Below are 21,925 nucleotides of genomic sequence, written 5' to 3' on the forward strand. Positions count from 1 at the left end.
GTTTAGGAGGGGTAGGCTGCGTCCCAGTCTGTTTGTGATTAGCACGCAGCCTGGTGCAGAATGGAGTAAACAGAAACTTGCAGGCGTCCCCTCCGCCCCTCTCTGAGGCAAAGCAGAAATCAGATGGTCTGTGATTAATCGTGGAGGATTCAGGACACGACCACAAAAGCTGTGCGGACTTGAAATTAGCTGCCTTTTCCCAGTCCCCTTGCCAAAATGGGAGTGGGGGGTGGGACGTGAAGGGGTGGGGGCCCCGCCTGCTGGGGGCCAGCATGGAATTCCCCCCGGCAGAGCTGGGAGTGACACTGACAAGCAATCGGCCGCGTCCAGAGCAGCAGGAGGCATCCGGGGGGAGCGGGCCGGCTGGGGGGCCCCAGGAGGGCTTCCTGGAACCCCAGCTCCATGGCCGCCTGCACCCTGACACAGGCCAGATAAGAGTCCCGGCTGCATTATCAGAGCCCGGCAGGACACCGGCCTCCCTGCACCAGAAGGAAGACTAGGGGTGCAGCAGGTCCTCAAGGCGATCTTCCCAGAGAGCGGGACCAGAGGCTGGTGGCCAGTGTGGATGGACTTTGCAGAGCCCTAGCTCAAGTCCGGGAGTCCCAGGCCAGATGGGAGCAGACGCTTGCTGGCGGCGATAGAGAAAGTGAGGCAGCTGCAAGGAGGGCGGCGGGACTGCACTTGAGTGTCCAGACCTGCTCGATGGTGAGTGTGAAGTGACTGCTCCCCATGTGTGCCGTGACGCCGCCTTGTGTGGACAGACCTATGGAGCTGGGGGTGACGGGAGGAGGCAGCCCTTCCTCACAGGCCACCTGGAGCTCCCAGGGCCGGAAGAGGGAACCTGGGTTGAGGCTGAGATGGGATGGTGGTATCGTGCTGTGTGGCCTTAGGCAAGTTATTTGCCCTCTCCAGGCCTCCATTTGTCCATTTCTAAAACAGTGATTGAACTAGGTGATCTTTAAGAGATTCTCATGATGACAGCTATTCCTTGTGCATCTTCTATATGCCAGGCACTGTGTAGGCATTTTTGAAGCGTTGGCTCGGGAAATCCCAGTAAGCCCCCTGTGGGGTAAGTATTATTGGTGTCCTCATTGTACACTGAGGAAACAGCAGCTGGGAGAAGCGAAGTGACTTGCTGAGGTCACACAGCCCGTCAGTGGCAGAAATGAGAAAAGACCTAGGTTTTTCCGATTTTGCTTTGGCTAAACTCTCCTGCACACCCCCAGTATTCTGTATTCTGTGCTCCATGGTTCTGCAATTACCCCAAGCAGCAGGGGTGAAGGAGAAGGAGGTATGGATGGAGCATTACCTGCAGGAGGGAGGCAGAGGTGGGACAGAAGGAGTGACAGGCTGACACCGGCAAGCAGCCTTTTACTCTCTAAAGGATGTGTCAGCCCAGGGTGGAGGCTGGCTGCCCTGGGATGGGGCAGGGGCTCCAGGCTTGAATGACGAGTGCCCAGTGCAATTTCCTAGATTTGCTGCCTTGTGGTAGGAGGCTCCTGGGGGCATGAGAGAAGAGGGTTAATATGTCAGAGGTGGAGAGAGCTGGGGGCAGGGAAACTGGCATATGCCTCAACTAGGTTTTGTTCCAATTTTATTTTGCCTTTGCAGAAAATCTGTTTCGAATCACTCTGGGCCCGTGCAGCGTTTTTGGATGAAACAGAATTGTGAAACGCATACAGCGCTTTCCACATGCCTCCCCTGGGGGGAATCACATATTAATATTATCGTAAGCTATTTGCATATATATCCCTGCAGCTGTGGCTGGCAGCAGCCAAGAGATAAGAGACAGATAAAGTCAGCTCGTGTCTCCCTGGCACGGAAAGGGAGGGTGCAGGTTACACTTAAGGGCCAGGAAACACACAGCAGGTGGGGAATCCCTGGGGTTCCAGGCATCAGGCCAGAGTGAAAGGTCCCAGCACCCAGATGTGGCCTTTTCTTTTTTCTTCCCTTGGAAAATTCCATCCCGAAGCAGCTCTGTACTGATCCAGGCCTCCTTTCCTTTCAGGGACTGGCTGTGAACCCCCCACCACCCACCTTGGGGACAAGTCAGCCCTGAGTTGTGGTCTCAGCTCTGGGAGCAACTTGTCCAGAAGCCCCCCCAGTCCCAGGTAAACCGGGACAATTGGTCACCCTACCCAGTTCAACCCTGGATTTTCTTTGTGACCTTGAGCAAGTCACTTCCCTTCTCTCAGCTTCCTCATCTTTAAAACAAAGGGATTATTTTAGGAAACCTCTAAAATCTCTCTGCAACCCTGAGATTCCATGAGTCTGGTTGAAAAGCGCTTAAGCTCTGAACTGGGTGAGGGTGTCTGAGAGTAAGATGAAGTTTGGAGTGAGGTTGGGCGCGGTGGCTCACGCCTGTAATCTCAGCACTTTGAGAGGCCAAGGCAGGCGTATCACGTGAAGTCAGGTGTTTCAGACTAGCCTGGCCAACATGGTGAAACCTCATCTCTACTAAAAATACAAAAATTAGCTGGCTGTGGTGTTGCGTGCCTATAGTCCCAGCTACTCGGGAGGCTGAGGCAGGAGAATTGCTTGAACTGGGGAGGCAGAGGTGCAGTGAGCTAAGATCGTGCCACTGCACTCCAGCCTGGGCAACAGAACGAGACTTCATCTCAAACAAAACAAAACAAAAAAAAGAAGTTTGGAGAGGAGGAAAATCTCCCCACCACTTCCCTAGAGAAGTCCAGGATGGCGCTGGAGGAGGCGGGAATGAAGGTGGACTTGGGGAAAAGGGCTGATGGCCTGTGGTACCATCTGCACGGGTGTCAGTTGTAACAACCCTATGGCCCTGCAGCTTCTGAGGTGCCTAATGGGTTGTTGAAAGCGTATCATGATTTTGTGGCTCAGCGTTTGTGCTAAGTGATTTGACCCAGATGCCTACTGGTTGCTGAGGTTTTCCCCATTAGAACCTCAGTGCTCCCCCAGGGTCCCCCAGTTCTTCCTGGGGAGCTCCAAAGGGGTTTTCACGTGCCTTTGTGAACCAGTCTCTTGTTTTATTCATCCTTCCTGCTTCCTCTTTCCTCTGAGGCCATTTGGAGATACTTCCCTGCCCAGCACAGCAGCGTCCATGGTGCCATCTCTGTAAACTCCCAAAGCTTCCCACTGTTTAGTGCTTGAGATACCCTGGGTTCTGGGCAGATGTGAAGAGAGTGGCTTCCTCCTCAGTTGGGTGATATTCTTTGCCATGTTTTCCCCACACAGAGGTGTGCTGGAGCCAGCTTGTACCAGCTTGTGAAAGCTGATTGTCAGATTTTCAGGAATTAGGTGAACGGGTTGTTAAACACAGCCATTGTTAAAAATTAAATTATATGATCTTACAATTAAATAAATTCTATGAAAAACAAAGGTAGTCAAGGCTGAGTGTGGTGACTCACGCATGTAATCCCAGCATTTTGGGAGGCCGAGACAGGAGGATCATTTGAGCCCAAGAGTTTGAGACCAGCCTGGGCAACATAACAAGACCCCATTTCTACAAATAATTTGAGAAAAAACTAGCCGAGTGTGGTGGTGCATGCCTGTAGTCCCAGCTACTCAGGAGGCTGAGGTGGGAGGATTGCTTGAGCCCAAGAGGTCGAGGCTGCCATGAGCTGTGATCTCACCATTGCACTCCAGCCTGGGCCACAGAGCAAGACACTGTCTCAAAAAAATAAAATAAATAAACAAATAATTAGAAATTTTTTAGAAAGGAAAGTATTAACTGGCATTTCTGAAGATTTACACTCTTTTATCAATTGTAGCCACAGGTTGATTACAGATTTTGCTGGGGGCAAAAATCAACAAAACTGCTACCTGTGAGTGAAATGATTATATTACATTTACAAAAAAAAACGGTATTGCAAGTTTTATTTTTATTTGTAAATTGTGTGCTGCACATCCTTTACATCAATACAATTTTTTTTTTTTTTTTGAGATGGAGTCACACTCTGTCACCTAGGCTGGAGGACAGTGGCGCAATCATGGCTCACTGCAACTTCCGACTCCCAGGTTCAAGCAATTCTCCTGTCTCAGCTTCCCGAGTAGGTGAGAGTACAGACGCCTGCTACCACGCCTGGCTAGTTTTTTATATTTTTGGTAGACACGGGGTTTCGCCAGGCTGGTCTCGAACTCCTAACCTCAAGTGATCCACCCACCTCAGCCTCCCAAAGTGTTGGGATTACAGGCATGAGCCACTGCGCCCAGCCTACATCATCACAATTTGTAATAAACCGAAGTATATGTGTGTGTGGATATGCAAATATATGTAGTCGCCCATGCACACCTGTGCACCACACACTCACTTTCCCTTGGAGAGCTGGTTGCTAAACCTTTGCCAGACACCACTGGTTCCACAGCATCTATGGTTGTATCTGGGTTGTCAAAAATCGTCTCCTGAACACTCCTCAGTCCTCTTCCAAAGGAATTCAGACCCCAGGCACAGGCCTTGGATGCAAATCTTTCAACTTCCTCCTCTCACTTAAACCAGCAGCCAAACTCCTCTCTCTTGCCCGAAGCATTGGAGTGGATGCAGAGCGATCTGGTGGGGTAGAGATCCTGTCTACACTAGCAGCATCCGGGCCCCAGCTCCACCAGCGACAAAGGCCCTGGGACGCACTCTCCATTGCGTCCACTGTGTCTGCCTTCGCAGGGCGTTTTGAGCCCTTCCGCAGCAGCTCCCGATTAGTCCTGTTCCGTTTCACGTCTCTCTCCTACCGTTCTTTGTTTTCATGCACAGCGAATGATGCCCTAACAGAAATGGCATCTTGGAACAAGTCAGAGGAACGGCTAAGCCAAACCTATAGGAAAGTTCAGACAGTTTGCTATTTTTAGAAACTCTAGGAGCCAGGTGGGCCCTATCCAATTCTAAGAGCCTAAGCCAGCAAGCACGAGAGGAAAATATTTCTCATTCCCAAGTTCCGCTATCTTATAGTCCAGGCCAAGGAGGCCCAGCTGGGACATTAGCTAAGAGAAGCACAACTGCAGTACAAGAGGCGAACCATGCCCACAGCAGTTTAAAAGAGAACTAAAAAACGTGCACTTTTTTTCTTTTCTTTTTTTTTTTTTTTTAACAGAGTCTCGCTCTGTCGCCCAGGCTGGAGTGCAGTGGTGCGATCTCAGCTCACTGCAACCTCCGCCTCCTGGGTTCAAGTGATTCTTCTGTCTCAGGAACTCCCGAGTAGCTGGGACTACAGGTGCCCGCCAACACACCTGGCTAATTGTTGTATTTTTAGTAGAGACGGGGTTTCACCATATTGGTCAGGCTCGTCTCGAACTCCTGACCTCAGGTGATCTACCCACGTAGGCCTCCGAAGTGTGCTGGAATTACAGGCTTGAGCCACTGTGCCCGGCCCCAAGCATGCATGTTTTATTGTTTTGCGAGGTAGGAAGGGCGAGCCTGAGTTTAAACCTCAGTGTCTCCTGTACTCACCCTGGGCCACCTCTGTTAAGAGCCAGGCGTCTATGCTTTCAGGCCATTCACTCACCTCATTCCTATTTTTTTCTTTTTCATGTAATTTTAATTTTCAAAAATGGGACCATTCTATACATTTTATTCTGCATCTTCCTTCTTTCAACCAACAGGTATCCTGGACATTTTTCTATGTGAGCCCATGAAGACCTAAAACATTCATTTTAATGCCCACATCACAGAAGTCCTAGAAGAGCAGGGTTTGTTTTTTTTTTGAGATAGAATCTCGTTCTGTCACCCAGGCTAGAGTGCAGCGGCGCGATCTCGGCTCACTTCAACCTCTGCCTCCCAGGTTTAAGAGATTCTCCTGCCTCAGCCTCCCGAGTAGCTGGAATTACAGGCACATGCCACCATGCCTGATTTTTGTATTTTTAGTAGAGACGGGGGTTTCGCCATGTTGGCCAGGCTGGTCTCAAACTCCTGACCTCAGGTGATCCGCCCACCTTGGCCTCCCAAAGTGCTAAGATTACAGGTGTGGGCCACTGTGCCCAGCCTATTTTTAAAAAAATTCTATCCCATCAGGCCAGGCGCAGTGGCTCATGCCTGAATTCCCAGCACTTTGGGAAGCCGAGGCAGGTGGATCACGAGGTCAGGAGTTCAAGACAAGCCTGACCAAGATGGTGAAACCCTGTCTCTACTAAAAATACAAAAATTAGCCAGGCGCAGTGGCGGGCTCCTGTAATCCCAGCTACTCGGGAGGCTGAGGCAGGAGAATCGCTTGAACTTGGGAGGCGGAGGTTGCAGTGAGCTGAGATCGCGCTGCTGCACTGGGTGACAGAGCAAGACTCCGTCTCAAAAAAAAAAAAATTCTATTCCATCATTAGCTCTCAAGAAGGGCTCAGTTTGGATGGCCGTGTCTCTACTTTATAACCAGGTCTCAAACTTTCTTGACCCTTAAACACTCAAATAGAGCCCAGCCTCTCCCACTTTCCAGCAAAAAAGAAATTCTACACTGGACGTGGTGGCTCACACCTACAATCTCAGCACTTTGGGAGGCCAAGGCAGGAGGATCGCTTGAGACCAGGAGTTCAAGACCAGCCTGGTCAACATAGCAAGACCTTTGTCTCTACAAACATATTTTAAAAAATTAGCTGGGTGTGGTTGCATGCACCTGTGGTCCCAGATACTCGGGAAACTGAGGCAGGAGGCTCACTTGAGCCCAGGAAGTTGAAGCTGCAATGAGCTATGTTTGTGCCACTGCAATCCAGCCTGAGTGACAGAATGAGACACTGTCTCAAAAACAAACAAAGAGGAACAAAAAAGAAATTCCGTTGTCTCCCCTGTCAACCTGCACCCAGAAGCTGACAGCTCTGTGTCACCTCCGCTCCCTCCACCCTAGCCCCAGCAGCCACGGTGTCTCTCTCTGGACTATTGCAGTTGCCTCCTCACCGGTGTCTCTGCTTCTCCTCTTGCCTCCCTCCTGGTCTACTCTCTGTGTGCAGCCAGCAGTGTCCTGTTAAAATGAAATTAGATCCAGTTCCTTCTGTGTTCAGGACACCTCCTATCTACAGCCCTGGTCCCACCTTGCCCAGAGCAGAGGCAAAGTCCTCACCACGGCCCACAAGGCCTGCAGGGCCCGGGCCTCTCTAACCTTATCTCTCCTCCTTCCCACTCCCCACACTTGCTGTTCTTGAGGTGGGGTACAGTCCTGCCCCAGGACCTTTGCAATCACTTTTCTCTCTGCCTGGGTGCTCATTCTTCAGATATCCACGTGGCCCACTTATTCATATCACCCAGGTCTTTACACAAACATCATCTTCGCAGTGAGGCCATCCTGACTCTCCATTTAAAATTACAGCCTTCCTTCACTCCCTGGTCTTCTTCATCCCTTTTCTGGTTTATTTTTCTCCTTACCACACACGTCTCATCATCTAACATACATATATATTCTTATTTTCTTAAGTGTCCCCTGCTGGAATGTGAATTTCCTGAAGGTAGGGATTTATTTTTTTTTGAGATGGAGCCTCACTCTGTTGCCCAGGATGAAGTACAATGGTGCAATCTCGGCTCACTGCAACCTCTGCCTCCCGGGTTCAAGTGATTCTCCTGCCTCAGCCTCCCGAGTAGCTGGGATTATAGGTGCACACTACCACGCTTGACTAATTTTTGTATTTTTAGTAGAGACAGGGTTTTGCTATGTTGGCCAGGTTGGTCTTGAACTAGTGACTTCAGGTGATCCACTTGCCTTGGCCTCCCAAAGTTCTGAGATTACAGGTGTGAGACGCTGCACCCGGCCTCCTCTAGAATTTTAAAAATGGACCTCAAGTAAGTAGAATTGACCAGGTGTGGTGGCTCACACCTGTAATCCCAGTACTTTGGGAGGCCGAGGCGGGTGGATCACCTGAGGTCAGGAGTTTGATACCAGTCTGGCCAACAGGAGTAGAGACAGCCCGTCTCTACTAAAAACACAAAAATAAGTCAGGTGTGGTGACACGAACATGTAATCCCAGCTACTCGGGAGGCTGAGGCACAAGAATCACTTGAACCCAGGAGCTGGAGGTTGCAGCAACTGAGATCTCGCCACTGCACTCCAACCTGGCCAATGGAGTGAGACTCCGTCTCAAAGAAAAAAAAAAAAAAGAAAAAGTAAGTAGGATTGAATGATTCATAATTCCATAATGACATACTGAAAGGGCACCTGAACAGCTCCACCTACCCTTCCATCTAACAATCTCTTTATAGCTATTTATAAAATGATAAACGCCTGTGAACCCATGGCCCCGCCTGCGTGCTGAAACTCAGACAACCATTTTATATCAACTTCCGAACTCTTTTCCCATCTTGCCTCCCTCCCTCTCTCACTGTGGTAGTAGCTGCTATCTTGAATTCTGTGTTTAGCTTTCCCTTGCCTTTCTAAAAATTGTGGTAAAAAACATAGAATTTATCACTTTAGCCATTTTAAGGGTACGATTCAGCGGCATTACATACATTCACAATGTTGTGCAATTATCAGCGCCATCCATTTCCAGAACATTTTCATCTTCTCAATTTCCCTTGCTTAAAAAAATAGTTTTATCATCAGGCACAGTGGCTCACGCCTGTAATCCCAGTACTTTGGGAGGCCAAGGCGGGAGGATCACCTGAGGTCAGGAGTTCGAGACCAGCCTGACCAACATGGAGAAACCCCGTCTCTACTAAAAATACAAAATTAGCTGGGTGTGGTGGCGCATGCCTGTAAACCCAGCTACTAGGGAGGCTGAGGCCGGAGAATTACTTGAACCTGGCAGGTGGAGGTTGCAGTGAGCCAAGATCGCACCACTGCACTCCAGCCTGGGTGACAAGTGTGAAACTCTGTCTCAAAAAAAAAAAAGTTTTATCACTTACATGTATGCCAAAATAATATATCATTTACTTTTACTGCTGTTTGAACTTTACATAAAGATATATCTTGTCTTCTGGCACATACACGCAGACACACACACACACACACACACACACACACATATTTTGAGGTAGGGTCTCACTCTGTCACCCAGGCTGGAGTGCAGTGGTGCAATCTCAGCTCACTGTAGCCTCGACTTCTTGGGTTCAGGTGACCCTCCCACCTCAGCCTCCCTGGTAGCTGGGACTACAGGCGTGCACCACCACACCCGGCTACTTTTTTGTAGAGATGGGGCTTTGCCATGTTGCATATTGCCCAGGCTGGCCTTGAATTCCTGGCCTCAAGCAATCAGCCTGCCTTAGCATCCCAAAGTGGGATGCCCGGGAGGTGGGGATTATGGGTGTGAGCCATGGTGCCCAGCTCCTGGCACTTACATTTTTATAAATCATTTTATTGCTAAAATTCATTGATATAATTGCATGTCACTTGTTGTTCATTCACTTTGCTGTGTACTATTCCATGGCCTACCAGCATTTATTTTTCCTGTCTATGACCACGTGGGTTGTTTCCATTTGTCAGTTTTGTTTGCTATATGCACGGTTCTGCTTTGAGGGTTCTTGTACTGTCCTATTGCACACATACAGGAGTGTGTCTCAAGTATGTACCTGGAAGTAGAATGGCTGGAATATGAAATCGTATGCTGAATTATCTTCTAATGGTTGTACCAATTCACAAGCCACCCTCTACACATGGCATTTGTCAGATGTCTTACTTTTTGCCACCTGAATGAGTGGAATTTCCCCTACATCTTGACTGACACCAACGACGGGGCTGGAATGTCCAAAAGCCTTGAATGGGCTGCGTGTTTGTGACGTCCCACATCTTTGTGGCACAGCTTCTCCTGCAGGAGAACCAAGCCTGGCAGCTGTGCTACAGAAAGGAATACATGGGGTAGGGATTACAGATCTGATAACGTCAACTATTCCTTCCTCCACTCCACTTTCTTTTATTTGGTCTGGTTATCACCGCGTGTGGGAAACGGTGTGGTGGGGAAGGGGCGAATCCTTGGTCCGTGACAGGCACTGTTGCATGCACTTTACAGATATTGCTATTAATTATTTACCTCTCAGATCTTGCAAATGGAGGTGCCCTTAGAAGCCCCACTTTACAGATATGGAAACTGAGGAACAGAGAGGTTAAGTGACTTGCCTGCAATTACACAGGGAGTAAATGGCAGAACTGGGTTTGAATCCAGCTCTTCTGGCTTCCTCCAAGGTTTCTGCTGCCTTTCAGTAGCGCCTGCAGTTAAGGGTTGCAAACTCCTCTGTCCTACAGACTTGGATTCAAACCCTGGATCCCCTACCACCTCACTGTGTACCTCTGAGCAGTTACATCACATCTTTGAACCTCAATTTCTCTAAAATAAAAAAAGCTATCTTTTCCAGAAGCCTCATTATATGTTTTTTTTTTTTTTTTTCTCGTGCCTTATTGTTTCTTTTCTTTTTTTTTTTTTTTTTGAGACAGGGTTTGGCTTTGTCGCCCAGGCTGGAGTGCAGTGGTGCAATCTTGGCTCACTGCAGCCTCTACCTCCCGGGCTCAAGCAGATCCTCCCATCTCAGCCTCCCAAGTAGCTGGGACTACAGGCATGCACCACCACGCCCAGCCAGTTTTTATTTTTTGCAGAGACTGGGGTCTCACTTTGTTGATCAGGCTGGTCTCAAACTCCTGAGCTGAAATAGATTCACCCGCCTTAGCCTCCCAAAGTCCTGGATTAAGGTGTGAGCCACTGTGCCAGCTATTGTTTCTTGTTAGGTTGTATGCCCCTTCTTGAAATTTCCCTGGGATATGTTCTTTGGTTTACGCCTGTCAGAGCTCATCTCTGGAGTTGAGGGGGTATCATGCCACTCACACTTGTACCTGCAAATCAGGGTGCCCTCCCACTCCCTGACCCAACAAAAGCCAAAGGCTCTTCATAGGAGTAGGAGATAGGTGCTGGGCATCAGGAAAGCAAGTGTCCACTCTGGGCTGGCTGGGCTGGTTTGGGCCACTGACCTTCGTGACCATTATATTGCGAAAGAGGCTGCTCTGGTTTAGCTGTAACCAGCACAGGCAGCCTTTGGCCAGGTCGGCGTGAGATTACCAGCCACGCACAGGCGGCTGCACACAACACTTCTGCAATACCTATTCTGAAGGGTAATTCTCTGGGATAAAGCATGTTTATATTTTTTAGAGAGGTGGGGAAGAAAATTCCATTTCTGTTGCCAATTAGTTCTGCTTGAGAACAGCTTTTCTCAACACCAACATATTGGCTGCCCAGACTTGAGTTCTGTTGATTAACTCAAAGTGGGGAAAAAAGTGATTTTTCTTTCCTTCCTCCACCCCCAACCGTGAAACCCGGCTGTTAGTGATGAAAGGGGTCCTGTGGATCATTTAGTTTTCCTTGTCATGACTCCAGGAAAGGCTATAAAAATAATCAGTGGGCCCCACTGGCCGTAATTGACTGTAGAGAGAAGTTGGCTACCACAGCGCCTGAGTTATGAGAATCTGTTTCAGATGCAGGCTTCAGTTGAGCCTCATCTAATGACACCTGCTCCCCAAGGCCAGCGGAGGGTGGGGGTGCTGACGCTTGTCTGCACGCTTCTCTTCCTTTCCACGTTCCAGGGAGCTCCTGGCAAAGGGACCCAGGACAAAACAGAGATGCTGTGAGGATAGGACCAAGCATGGATCTGGCCCTGCTGCTTGCACCGAATTCCAGGTCTACTGTTTATTTGTCTGTTTGTTTTGAGACAGGATCTCACTCTGGTTGCCAGGCTGGAGTGCAGTGGTGAGATCTCGGCTTGCTGCAGCCTCAACCTCTTGAGCTCAGGTGATCCTCCCACTTCAGCCTCCGGGTAGCTGGGACTACAGGTGTATGCCACCACGCCTGGCTACTTTTTTGCAGTTTTTTAGTAGAGACTTTTTTTTTTTTTTTTTTGAGACAGAGTCTCACTCTGTTGCCCAGGCCCGAGAGCAGTGGCGCGATCTCGGCTCACTGCAACCTCCACCTCGCAGGTTCAAGTGATTCTCCTGCCTCAGCCTCCCGAGTAGCTAGGACTACAGGTGAGCGCCACCACGCCCGGCTAATTTTTTTTTTTTTTTTTTGTATTTTTAGTAGAGACAGGGTTTCACCATGTTTGCCAGGATGGTCTCGATCTCCCAACCTTGTGATCTGCCTGCCTCAGCCTCCCAAAGTGCTGGGATTACAGGCGTGAGCCACCACACCAGTGGAGACGGGGTTTTGCCATGTTGCCCAGGCTGGTCTTGAACTCCTGAACTCAAGCAATCCTCCCGCCTCAGCATCCCAAATTGCTGGGATTACAGGTGTGGGCCACCGTGCCGGGCCCAGTCCACTGTTTGTTGGCCATGAACCTGGGGCAAGAAACTTCACTTCTTGGTGCCTCTGTTTTTTTGTTTTTTTTTTTTTTTAATTTTATTCTTTTTTTTAACCATAAACTCAACCAAGTGGCACCCTCATTTTATATATTTTTAAATATTATATATATAATTTTTTGAGATATATAATATTTTAAAATATTATATGTGTATATATATATATGTCTCTCTCTGTGTGTGTGTGTGTATATATATATATATATATATATATTTTTTTTTTTTTTTTTTTTTTTTTTTTGAGACAGGATCTTGCTTTGTCACCCAGGCTAGAGTGTAGTGGTGCAATCCTGGCTCACTGCAGCCTCGAATTCCTGGGCTCAAGCAATCCTCCCACCTTGGCTTCCTGAATAGCTAGTACTACAGGTGTGGACAACCAGGCTTGGCTAATTTTTTGAATTTTTTATAGAGATGAGATCTCACTTTGTTGCCCAGGCTGGTCTTGAACTCCTGAACTCAAGTGATCTTCCCACCTGGGCCTCCCAAAGTGCTGGGATTACAGGCGTCATTTTAAAGAGATAATAATGGTTCCTCCTCCTGGGGTGATGTAAGGATTAAATGAGTTAATAACATGCAAAGCACTTGCAAGGAGCCTCCACCATGTGCAAAGTCCTCCGTCAACGCCAGCTTTTGTTATTTATTCAAGACTCCCCCACTCTTCCTCCCTTGACACTTGAGTCGTGTGTGGTTGTGCCAAAATATGTTAGTCCAGTCCCCTGATGATGGACGTGAGATCAGTTCCGATCTTTTGTGATCACGAATAGCACTGCATTGAATAATCTGTGGCTTGTGTGCCAACCCCTCCACCCACCCCTTAAGGTACGTGAACCCCATGATAACCTTGGCCTTAGACTTTCCTTCCCGGAGCCTGCAGAACGAGGAGAGATGTGTGGGCATGCGGCCAGCTCTGGCCTGGCATGCAGACAGGCCTGTGGGGTGGGGTGGGAGGTGGCGGCAGGCCCTCCCTGAGCCAGGTGGGACAGATTCCTGCTGTGTCCATCTGGTGAGTGAGGAGCCACAGGGTGAGTTTCAGAGGGTTGGGCCAAGGCCACCCAGCCCCCAGGTTCCTGGCGAATGCCCTTATGTGGACTGGAGAGAGGCAACCTGTACTGTGCCATGTGGGCTGTGCCCATTTTTTGTGATCTTCCTCTAGGAAGCCCGCTGGGATCTCTGCTCCAACACACTTTGCTATATCGGCCACCGGTTATCACCCGTGGTGGCTGGTTCTCTTCTTGGGGGGCAAAACCCATGATGATTGAGAAAATGAGATGGGGAGTCAGGAGGCTGATTTTGGTTCCGACTTCCCGGCACCTCCACCCTTGTAACTCCTGTGGCTCTGTGTCCTCATCTGAAAGCAGACTAAGAAGACGAATAATAAGGCCAGGTACGGTGGCTCACGCCTGTAATCCCAGCACTTTGGGAGGTCGGGACGGGTGCATCACTTGAGGTTAGGAGTTCGAGAGTTCAAGACGAGCCTGGCCAACATGGTGAAACCCTGTCTCTACTAAAAACACAAAAATTAGCTGGGCGTGCTGGCACGTGCCTGTAATTCCAGGTACTCGAGAGGCTGAGGCAGGAGAATTGCTCGAACCAGGCAGGCAGAGGTTGCAGTGAGCCAAGAACACCCCACTTTACTCCAGCCTGGGTGACAGAGCGAGACCCTGTCTCAAAAAAAAAAAAAAAAAAAAAAAAAAAAATGCCAGGCGTCGTGGCTCACGCCTGTAATCCCAGCACTTTGGGAGGCCAAGGTAGGTGGATCACCTGAGGTCAGGCGTTTGAGACCAGCCTGACTAACATGGTGAAAACCCGTTTTTACTAAAAATACAAAAATTAGCCAGGTGTGGTGGTGTGCGTCTGTAATCCCAGCTACTCGGGAGGCTGAGGCAGGAGAATCGCTTGAACCCAGGAGGCGGAGGTTGCACTGAGCCGAGATTGTGCCATTGCACCCAGTCCTGGGCAACAAAAACAGAACTCGGTCTAAAAAAAAAAAAAAGTAAAACAAGAAAATAATAATAATAAGTGCTGGGCGCGGTGGCTCACGCCTGTAATCCTAGCACTTTGGGAGGCCGAGGCGGGTGGATCACGAGGTCAGGAGATCGAGACCATCCTGGCTAACACGGTGAAACCCCGTCTCTACTAAAAAAAAAATACAAAAATTAGCCGGGCGCGGTGGCGGGTGCCTGTAGTCCTACTCGGGAGGCTGAGACAGGAGAATGGCATGAACCCGGGAGGCGGAGCTTGCAGTGAGCCGCGATCCCGCCACTGGACTCCAGCCTGGGCAAAAGAGCGAGACTCTGTCTCAAAAAAAAAAAAAAACAATAATAAGAAGAAGAATGGTAACAAATTCACAGGAAGGTCTTGTGAGGTCTCAGAGACGTAATGCAAATGGGTTTGGACCCTGTGTCTGGCACAAGAAATATAAGCTGGTGTGAGAAAATGACCCATCTATGGGTATATCTGGGCCGCAGGCGCTTGCAACCACCTATGAAGGGAGTTAGGCCAAATTCCCAGGGCCTCGGCAAATCATCCACCCTCAGAACTGAGTTTTCTCTAGCAAATGAGCGTGCTAATGATATGTATCCCACGGGTTTGATGTGAGAATTAAATGAGACCAGGCACATATTGCTTTGCATTTACACTGTGGTATTGTTGATATTATTAGTTATCTGTGTTGATAGTTGTGAGCATCCTTCCAGACTTTGGCACAATGCGGTGCATGCAGCTGGTGCTTAGTGACTGCAAATGGATTGACGGACAGGGCGCAGTATCTGGGCTGGGTGTGGGTGGCTCACACTTGTAATCCTAGCACTTTGGGAGGCTGAGGCAGGAGGATTGCTTGAGCCCAGGAGTTTGAAACCAGCCTGGGTATAAGCAAGACCTCTACTAAAAAAAATAAAAAATAGTAGAATCTGGAGGAGGCACTGATAGAGGAACTCATTTCTGATGTTGTGGAGCCCTTAGGGAGAATAAAGGGGAAAAGCCTGATGTGACCTCACCTGTGGGTTTTTTATTTTGTTTTGAGACAGAGTATTGCTCTGTGGCCCAGGCTGGAGTACAGTGGCATGATCACGGCTCACTGCAGCCTTGACCTCCTGGGCTCAAGTGATCCTCCTACCTCAGCCTCCAGAGTAGCTGGGACCACAGGCATGCACCACCATGTCTGGCTAATTTTTGTATTTTTAGTAGAGATGAGGTCTCGCTATGTTGCCCAGGATGGTCTTGAACTCTTGGGCTCAAGCGAACCTCCTGCCTTAGCCTCCCAAAGTTCTGGGATTACAGGCATGGGCCCCCACACCCAGCCCTCACCTGTGGTTTTATAGTCAGCTACAGCTTAATTCTGGGAGAGGATGGGCCTCATCCCACACACCATGGCAAGTACGTGACACAGCAGGAGGCAGGCCCACTTCCCCTGGCTCTCAGGGCAGCAACCTTCACCCTGACCTTCAGCCCCATGCAGGAAGCAGCCCATGGGGGTGAGATACAGTGTCCATCTGTGGCCAGAGCCGTTGCACATTTTTGACATTTTTGTGTCTTGGGACAAAAGGCAAAGAAACTCAGATGAACTGGTTCTTGTTTCCTGGTGGAAAAACATTCCTGCCCTGATGGAATCTTCGCTGTTGTGTGGCTTTGCCTGTATTTGTGTCTCTCCCTCACTACCCTACAGTTCAGCAGTATATTCTAGAAAACCCATATAGGGTAGACCCAGGAATGATTTCTGGGATTGTCTGAGGATATTTAAGGGGCCAGAGGGCTCCCTGCACCATCGATGCTGGCCCTGGATCTCCTGCCCCGTCTGCTGTTGGACTTGCCCTGAATGAGTGAACAAATGAATGAGCAGACATTTGCTGGACAGCTGCTGCCCTCCAGGCACTGGTGTGCTGGTGTTCCACAGCCCGGGGGCCGAGAGCCACTCAAAGCATTCGTATTGGGAAGTTGGCAGGGATGGTCTGGTCAACAGCATGGGCGTTGGCATTGGAGTCAGATGAACCTGGCTTTGTCAGTCCCTAAATAGGGTGGCCTTGGACAGACCTGCCTGAACCTGTTTCCTCAACTGCAAAATGTGAATAAAGATAGCACAGTGTGGTTCGGTGAGGACTGAGCAAGGAAGTGGCTCTAGCATTTGGCACACAGAGTTGGTCCTTAAAAGTGGGCTTTAGACCAGGTAGACCAAATTCAAATCTAGATCCAGCTATGAGTCCCTTAACTTCTCTGAGTCTTGATCACTCCCTCTGTAAAATGATATAGTAACCTCTTACGGTTGTTGTGAGGATTTAGGTGAATTCACACATATGATGCATTTGTAATGCGGAGAACCTAGTGCATAGTAACCACCTGTATTAGCTTCCTAGGACTGCTGTAATGAAGCACCTCCAACTGGGTGGCTTCAAACAACAGAAACTTGTTCTTTCACAGTTCCGGATGCTAGAAGTTTGAAATCAGGGTGTCAGCAGGGCCACTTTCCCTCTGAAGACTCTAAGGAAGAATCTTTCTTGCCTCTTAGTTTCTGCTGGTGGTCAGGGATCCTTGTTGTTCCTCAGCTTGTAGCTGCACCATCTTTGCATCACCACTTTCTGTGTGTCCCATCTTTTTTTAGACAGGATCTCACTCTGTTGCTCAAGCTGGAGTGCAGTGGCCTAATCATAACTCACTGCAGCCTCAAACTCCTGGGCTCAAGCAATCCTCCCACCATGGCTGGCTAATTTTAAAATTTTTTGAGTTTAATTTTACTTATTATTCATTTTTTAATAGAGATGGGGTCTTGCTATTTTGCCCAGGCCGGTCTTGAACTCCTGGCCTCAAGTGATCCTCCTGCCTCAGCCTCCCAAAGTTCTAGGATTACAGGTGCAAGCCACTGCACCTGGCTTTTAGTTTCTTTTTTAGAGACTGGATGGGTCTCAGTATGTTGTCCAGGCTGGTCTTGAACTTCTGGGCTCAAGCCATCCTCCTGTCTCAGCCTCCTAAAGCACTGGGATTACAAGTGTGAACCACTGTGCCCAGCCCCTATCCTCTTCTAATAAGGACACCAGTCATTAGACTTAGGGCCTACCCTAATCTAGTATGACCTCGTCTTAACTAATTACATTTGCAAAGACCCTATTTCCACAAATGGTCACATTCTGTGTCTCTGGGTGGACATGAATTTTGGGGGAACACTGTTCAACTCACAACACCACCTAATCAATATTAGCTATTACTAATACTCCTCTTACTACAGAATTTGCTCAGTGCATACTATATGCTGGGCACTTCTCCAAACTCCTTTTGTTCCTCTTCCCATTTAATCCTCTCTGTGACTCTGTGAAGTAGGTCCCAGGATTATCTCTGTTGAGGGCCAGAGGGGTGAGCTGATTTGCCCAAGTCACATTTGTTAGCAAATGGTAAATCTGGGATTGGGACTCTTTTCTCTCTGACTCCAAAGCTGGCAAGGTTTTGAGACCCTCCAATCCCATCCCAAGAGCTTGGAGTCGGCTGTACTTTCTGTCCTGGAATCCCAGGCATCGGACATATGCTCTTTCCTGGCCCACACCTCCTTCCAGACACATCTTACCCAGAGAGGCTATAAAAAGCGGGGGAAAAGGAATCTTGTCTTTATAATGGCCAACATGGAGTTCTGCTCCTGCCTTGGAACGCTCATGTCCGGCTCTCCCATGGGTTGAAAGCAGCGTGACTCCTGTGCATGGCAGAGCTTGCCAGGGGTGTATATTTCATGCCTGACATCTGGTAACATTTTGGGAGTCTTGACTTGGGGCCACAAATGGAAAAATGGTTCATGAAGGTGTGATTTATTCATCATCAAGATAATGCTATTAAATAAATGCTGGCAACGATTCGCTCCATTGGGTCAGGGAGCCCTGACTTCCCAGGCCAGGCCTGGCGAAGGCCCTGGCAGGACAAGGCTGTTTCTTTGACACTGAGGAGAGCGTGGAGGCGTGGTGAGGCCTGACTGGGGCCCGATAGGGGCAAACGGTCATGCTGCCAGATGATGCATGGCCGTTTACATTTTAACACGCCTGCATCTTGGACGTGGAGTAACTGGCTTTGGCTGACTGGGGGTGGGTGCAGTTAGGAGCTGCTCACAGCCATGAGCTGGAGAAGGAAGGAAGGTCATTTCCAGAGACTGGGGCTTTGGGGCCAGGAAATAGTTGCTTTGTCAGCAAGGAGAGCCAGTGGGTGGGTTGGAGGCCCCTGAGAGAGATCAGGAGCTCCTGAAGGGCAAAGCCAGGCTGCCCACCTTTGCAGGGGGTAGCTGGCAAGGGTGTAGGAACCGGCCACATGGCAGAGAGCAGTGCCCCAAAGCCAGGCTGCCTGGGTTCAAATCCTGCCTCCCTCACTGACCAGCTGGTCCTGGGACAGCCCCTCCCTAACACAGGGACCATTACAGGGCCTACCTCAGAGGGGTCTGTGGGCATTGCATGGGCGCGTGGCACCTGGGGTCTTCACTAAGTGTTAACTGTGGTTGTCACGGTGGTGATGGTATCTAGGGAAGAGTGGAGGCTGGGACGCAGAGAGAAGCAGCCCCACTGTCTTCTGGCTGTAGATCAAGGACAAGACTTACCTTGCCCTCTGCACAGCAGGTAGGAGCCTTCTCAGGGCAGTGGGGACATCCACCGGTCCAGCTCTCAGCACATTCAATGCTGGGGTTGGTTGCCACCCAGCTTGGGCAGCCCACATACTCAGCATCACTGGATTTACCCCCAAATCTCTATGCGCTACAGGTGAGTTGCCATGGGCTGGCAAGCAGTCCCCGCACCTGTGGACATCGAGGATCTGTCTTCACATCCCTTTCTGCTCACATGGCTCCAGCCCAGAAGGAAATGGGAGGACAGGTGTGCACCTCTATGGGCAGCCAAACCTGGGGTGGTGGGTGAGGTGTCAAGTCTGATGCATGTCTGTTAGGGTTCTGGGCCCTGTGACGTGCATCCAGGTGGAAAGTCCATTCTCCTGACGTCTGTTACAGCATGAGAGCTGGGGCCTGACCCTTCCCCTGTGTCCTTGTTGCCCCCAGGACTGGCCACTGACAGAGCTGTGGTCAGGCTGTGGGACTCAGGCCAGCTGGCCGTGGCCTTCCCAAAAGAGTCAGTTACTGGGGCTGTCAGATGCTGTGGCTGTTGGTTTGTTTGTCTCTGTGGTGCCAAGTTGGGCCAGCTTTTGGGCAAGAGCAGCCTCGTGGGGAACATAATCAACGAGAAAAGGATGGCAGAATCTGGCCCGGGGGTTGCTGGGTGGAGGGCAGAGGGTGCTGGGCTGCCTGGCCATGCCTCTTCTTCAGTACCGAGCTCAGCAGGGGGCCCCAACCCCTTTTACTGCAGGACTCTGCTGGCTTCTGACCAGAGGTAGCTCTAAGCACTGGTCCTTTGAAGCCCCAGGAGGAACTGGCTGGGGTAAAGTGAGGATGGAGGTAGAGCTTCACCTTGGTGAGGGGCTTTCCTAGGGGGACAGCCAGGTGCTTGGCCTTGTGACAGCTGCTCAGTGAGGGTTATTCACAGCCCCATCGGGACTTACTGATTGGGCTTCACTTCCTGATTCTGTGATATTCACATGGCTCCAGCCAGTGGTTCCATCTATCCATCCATCTATCCTTCCATCCATCCAATCACCCACCCACCCACCTACCCATCCATCCATCCATCCATCCATCCATCCATCCAATCACCTACCCACCCACCTACCCATCCATCCATCCATCCACCCACCCATCCACCCATCCGCCTAACCATCTACTCATCCACCTATCCATCCATCCATCCATCCATCCATCCATCCATCCATCCATCCAATCACCTACCCACCCACCTACCCATCCATCCATCCATCCATCCACCCACCCATCCACCCATCCACCTAACCATCTACTCATCCACCTATCTACCCATCCACCCATCCATCCATCCATCCATCCATCCATCCATCCATCCATCCACCCACCCACCCACCTACCCATCCATCCATCCACCCACCCATCCACCTAACCATCTACTCATCCACCTGTCCATCCGTCCTTTCTTCCTTCAACCGATCCATCTATCCATCCACCAGTTTACCCATACCCACCCACTCACTCATCCACCCATCCACCCACTCATCCATCCACTCATCCATCCATCCATCCATCCATCCATCCACCCATTCATTCACCCACCCATTCATCTATTCACCCACCCAACCATCCTTCCATCCATCTACCCATCTACCTGTCCACCCATCCATTCATTTTCGTGGTCCTCACAATTAGCCTGTATGGTGGGGATGTGCTATTATTCCCATTTTCAGATGAGGGTACACACATACAGGTTAAGAACTGGTCTGGGGGCAGAGCTAATGAGTGGCTGTATTAGTTATCTATTGCTATTAGTTATCTATCTATTAGTGGCTGGAGGCTGATTTCAGTTCTTTTCTATGTGGGTATCTCCAGCATGGCAGCTTGCTGTGTCAAAGCAAGAAAGCCAAGAAGTTTTGTGTGTGTGTGTGTGTGTGTGTGCGCGCGCGCTCGCGTGTGAGAGAGGGAGAGAGAAAGGTGGAAGTCACTGTCTTTTATAACCTAATCTTGGAGGTGACATCCTGTCCCTTTTGCCATATTCTGCTCATTAGAAGTGTCCACCCATGGCTGGGCACGGTGGCTCATGCCTATAATCCCAACACTATGGGAAGCTGAGGCAGGTGGATCACTTGAGGTCAGGAGTTTGAGATCAGCCTGGCCAACATGGTGAAACCCTAAACAACTAAAATACAACTAAACATAACCCTAAACAACTAAAATAAATCCTAAAAAACTACAAATACAAAAATTAGCCAGGCATGGTGGTGCGCGCCTTTAGTTCCAGCTACTCAGGAGGCTGAGGCAGGAGAATCACTTGAAGCCGGGAGGTGGAGGTTGCAGTGAGCAGAGATCACACCACTGCACTCCAGCCTGGGTGTCAGAGCAAGACTCTGTCTCAAAATAAATCAAATAAATAAATAAATAACAGAAGTGTCCACCCACACTCAGGCCAGGAGGTGGGATCACTACAGGCCATGCTAGAAGCTGCCCTGGCCAAGCCAAGGTTTGAACCCAGTCGGATCAGACTTAAAACCTGTCCTCCCGGAGGAAGCCAACTACATACAGAGCCTTGTTCTTCCCCAGTCCCAGAGACCAGCCACCTATCTGCTGCCACGCAGGGTTGGAATTTAATCACACATTGGCTCACTTCATGCGTGTTTACTGAGCTCCTACTATGTGCCAGACACAATGCTCCACAGGACGGTGTGGTGTCTGCCCAGGGGAATGCACTGCTGGTGACGGATATCCACGCTGTACATTTACCCACCTGCCATGTGGGTCTGCAGAGAACATGTCTTTTCTTTATTTCCTGCAACGGATCTGATATTTCTCACAAAGGCTACTCATAGGGCAACAAGGAAAAACAACTAGATTTAATTTAATCTGATCCAGTACTTTAGGCTTTTAGGTAATGCTTCGTCTCAAATTTCCTTCTGCTCCTCCCAGCTTTTCTCTAAGCTGGCACTGGGTGGGTGGGCGGGGGTGGGGGTGTCTGGGTGTTGATGACGAGACTTCCCAGGAGGGGAGGGATTGGGGTTTCTAGCCACGTCTGATGCCCAGGATTGCTGCTTGACTTTCTGGCATTTTGGCCGAAACCGGCAGCTGGTAAAACTCATGCTCTGGGCCTCGGCCTGCCTAGCTGACTTGGCTCTACCTTGGCTCAGAGCCCCCTTTTCTTTTTTTTTTT

General features: G+C 49.7%; 1 protein-coding gene across 1 annotated transcript in view; it reads left to right on the forward strand.

Moving 5' to 3' along the window:
• Positions 1–289: 289 nt before the first annotated feature.
• RIPOR3 (RIPOR family member 3) overlaps positions 290–21,925 on the forward strand; it is a 104,851-nt gene continuing 83,215 nt past the window's right edge. Inside the window, exon 1 of the mRNA XM_055266785.2 lies at positions 290–705. Coding sequence (XP_055122760.2) covers positions 703–705 — 3 coding nt within the window. The 5' untranslated portion in view covers positions 290–702. The remainder of the gene's footprint in view (positions 706–21,925) is intronic.

This window comes from Symphalangus syndactylus, chromosome 24 (assembly GCF_028878055.3).
Source record: "Symphalangus syndactylus isolate Jambi chromosome 24, NHGRI_mSymSyn1-v2.1_pri, whole genome shotgun sequence".
Lineage (NCBI taxonomy): Eukaryota > Metazoa > Chordata > Mammalia > Primates > Hylobatidae > Symphalangus > Symphalangus syndactylus.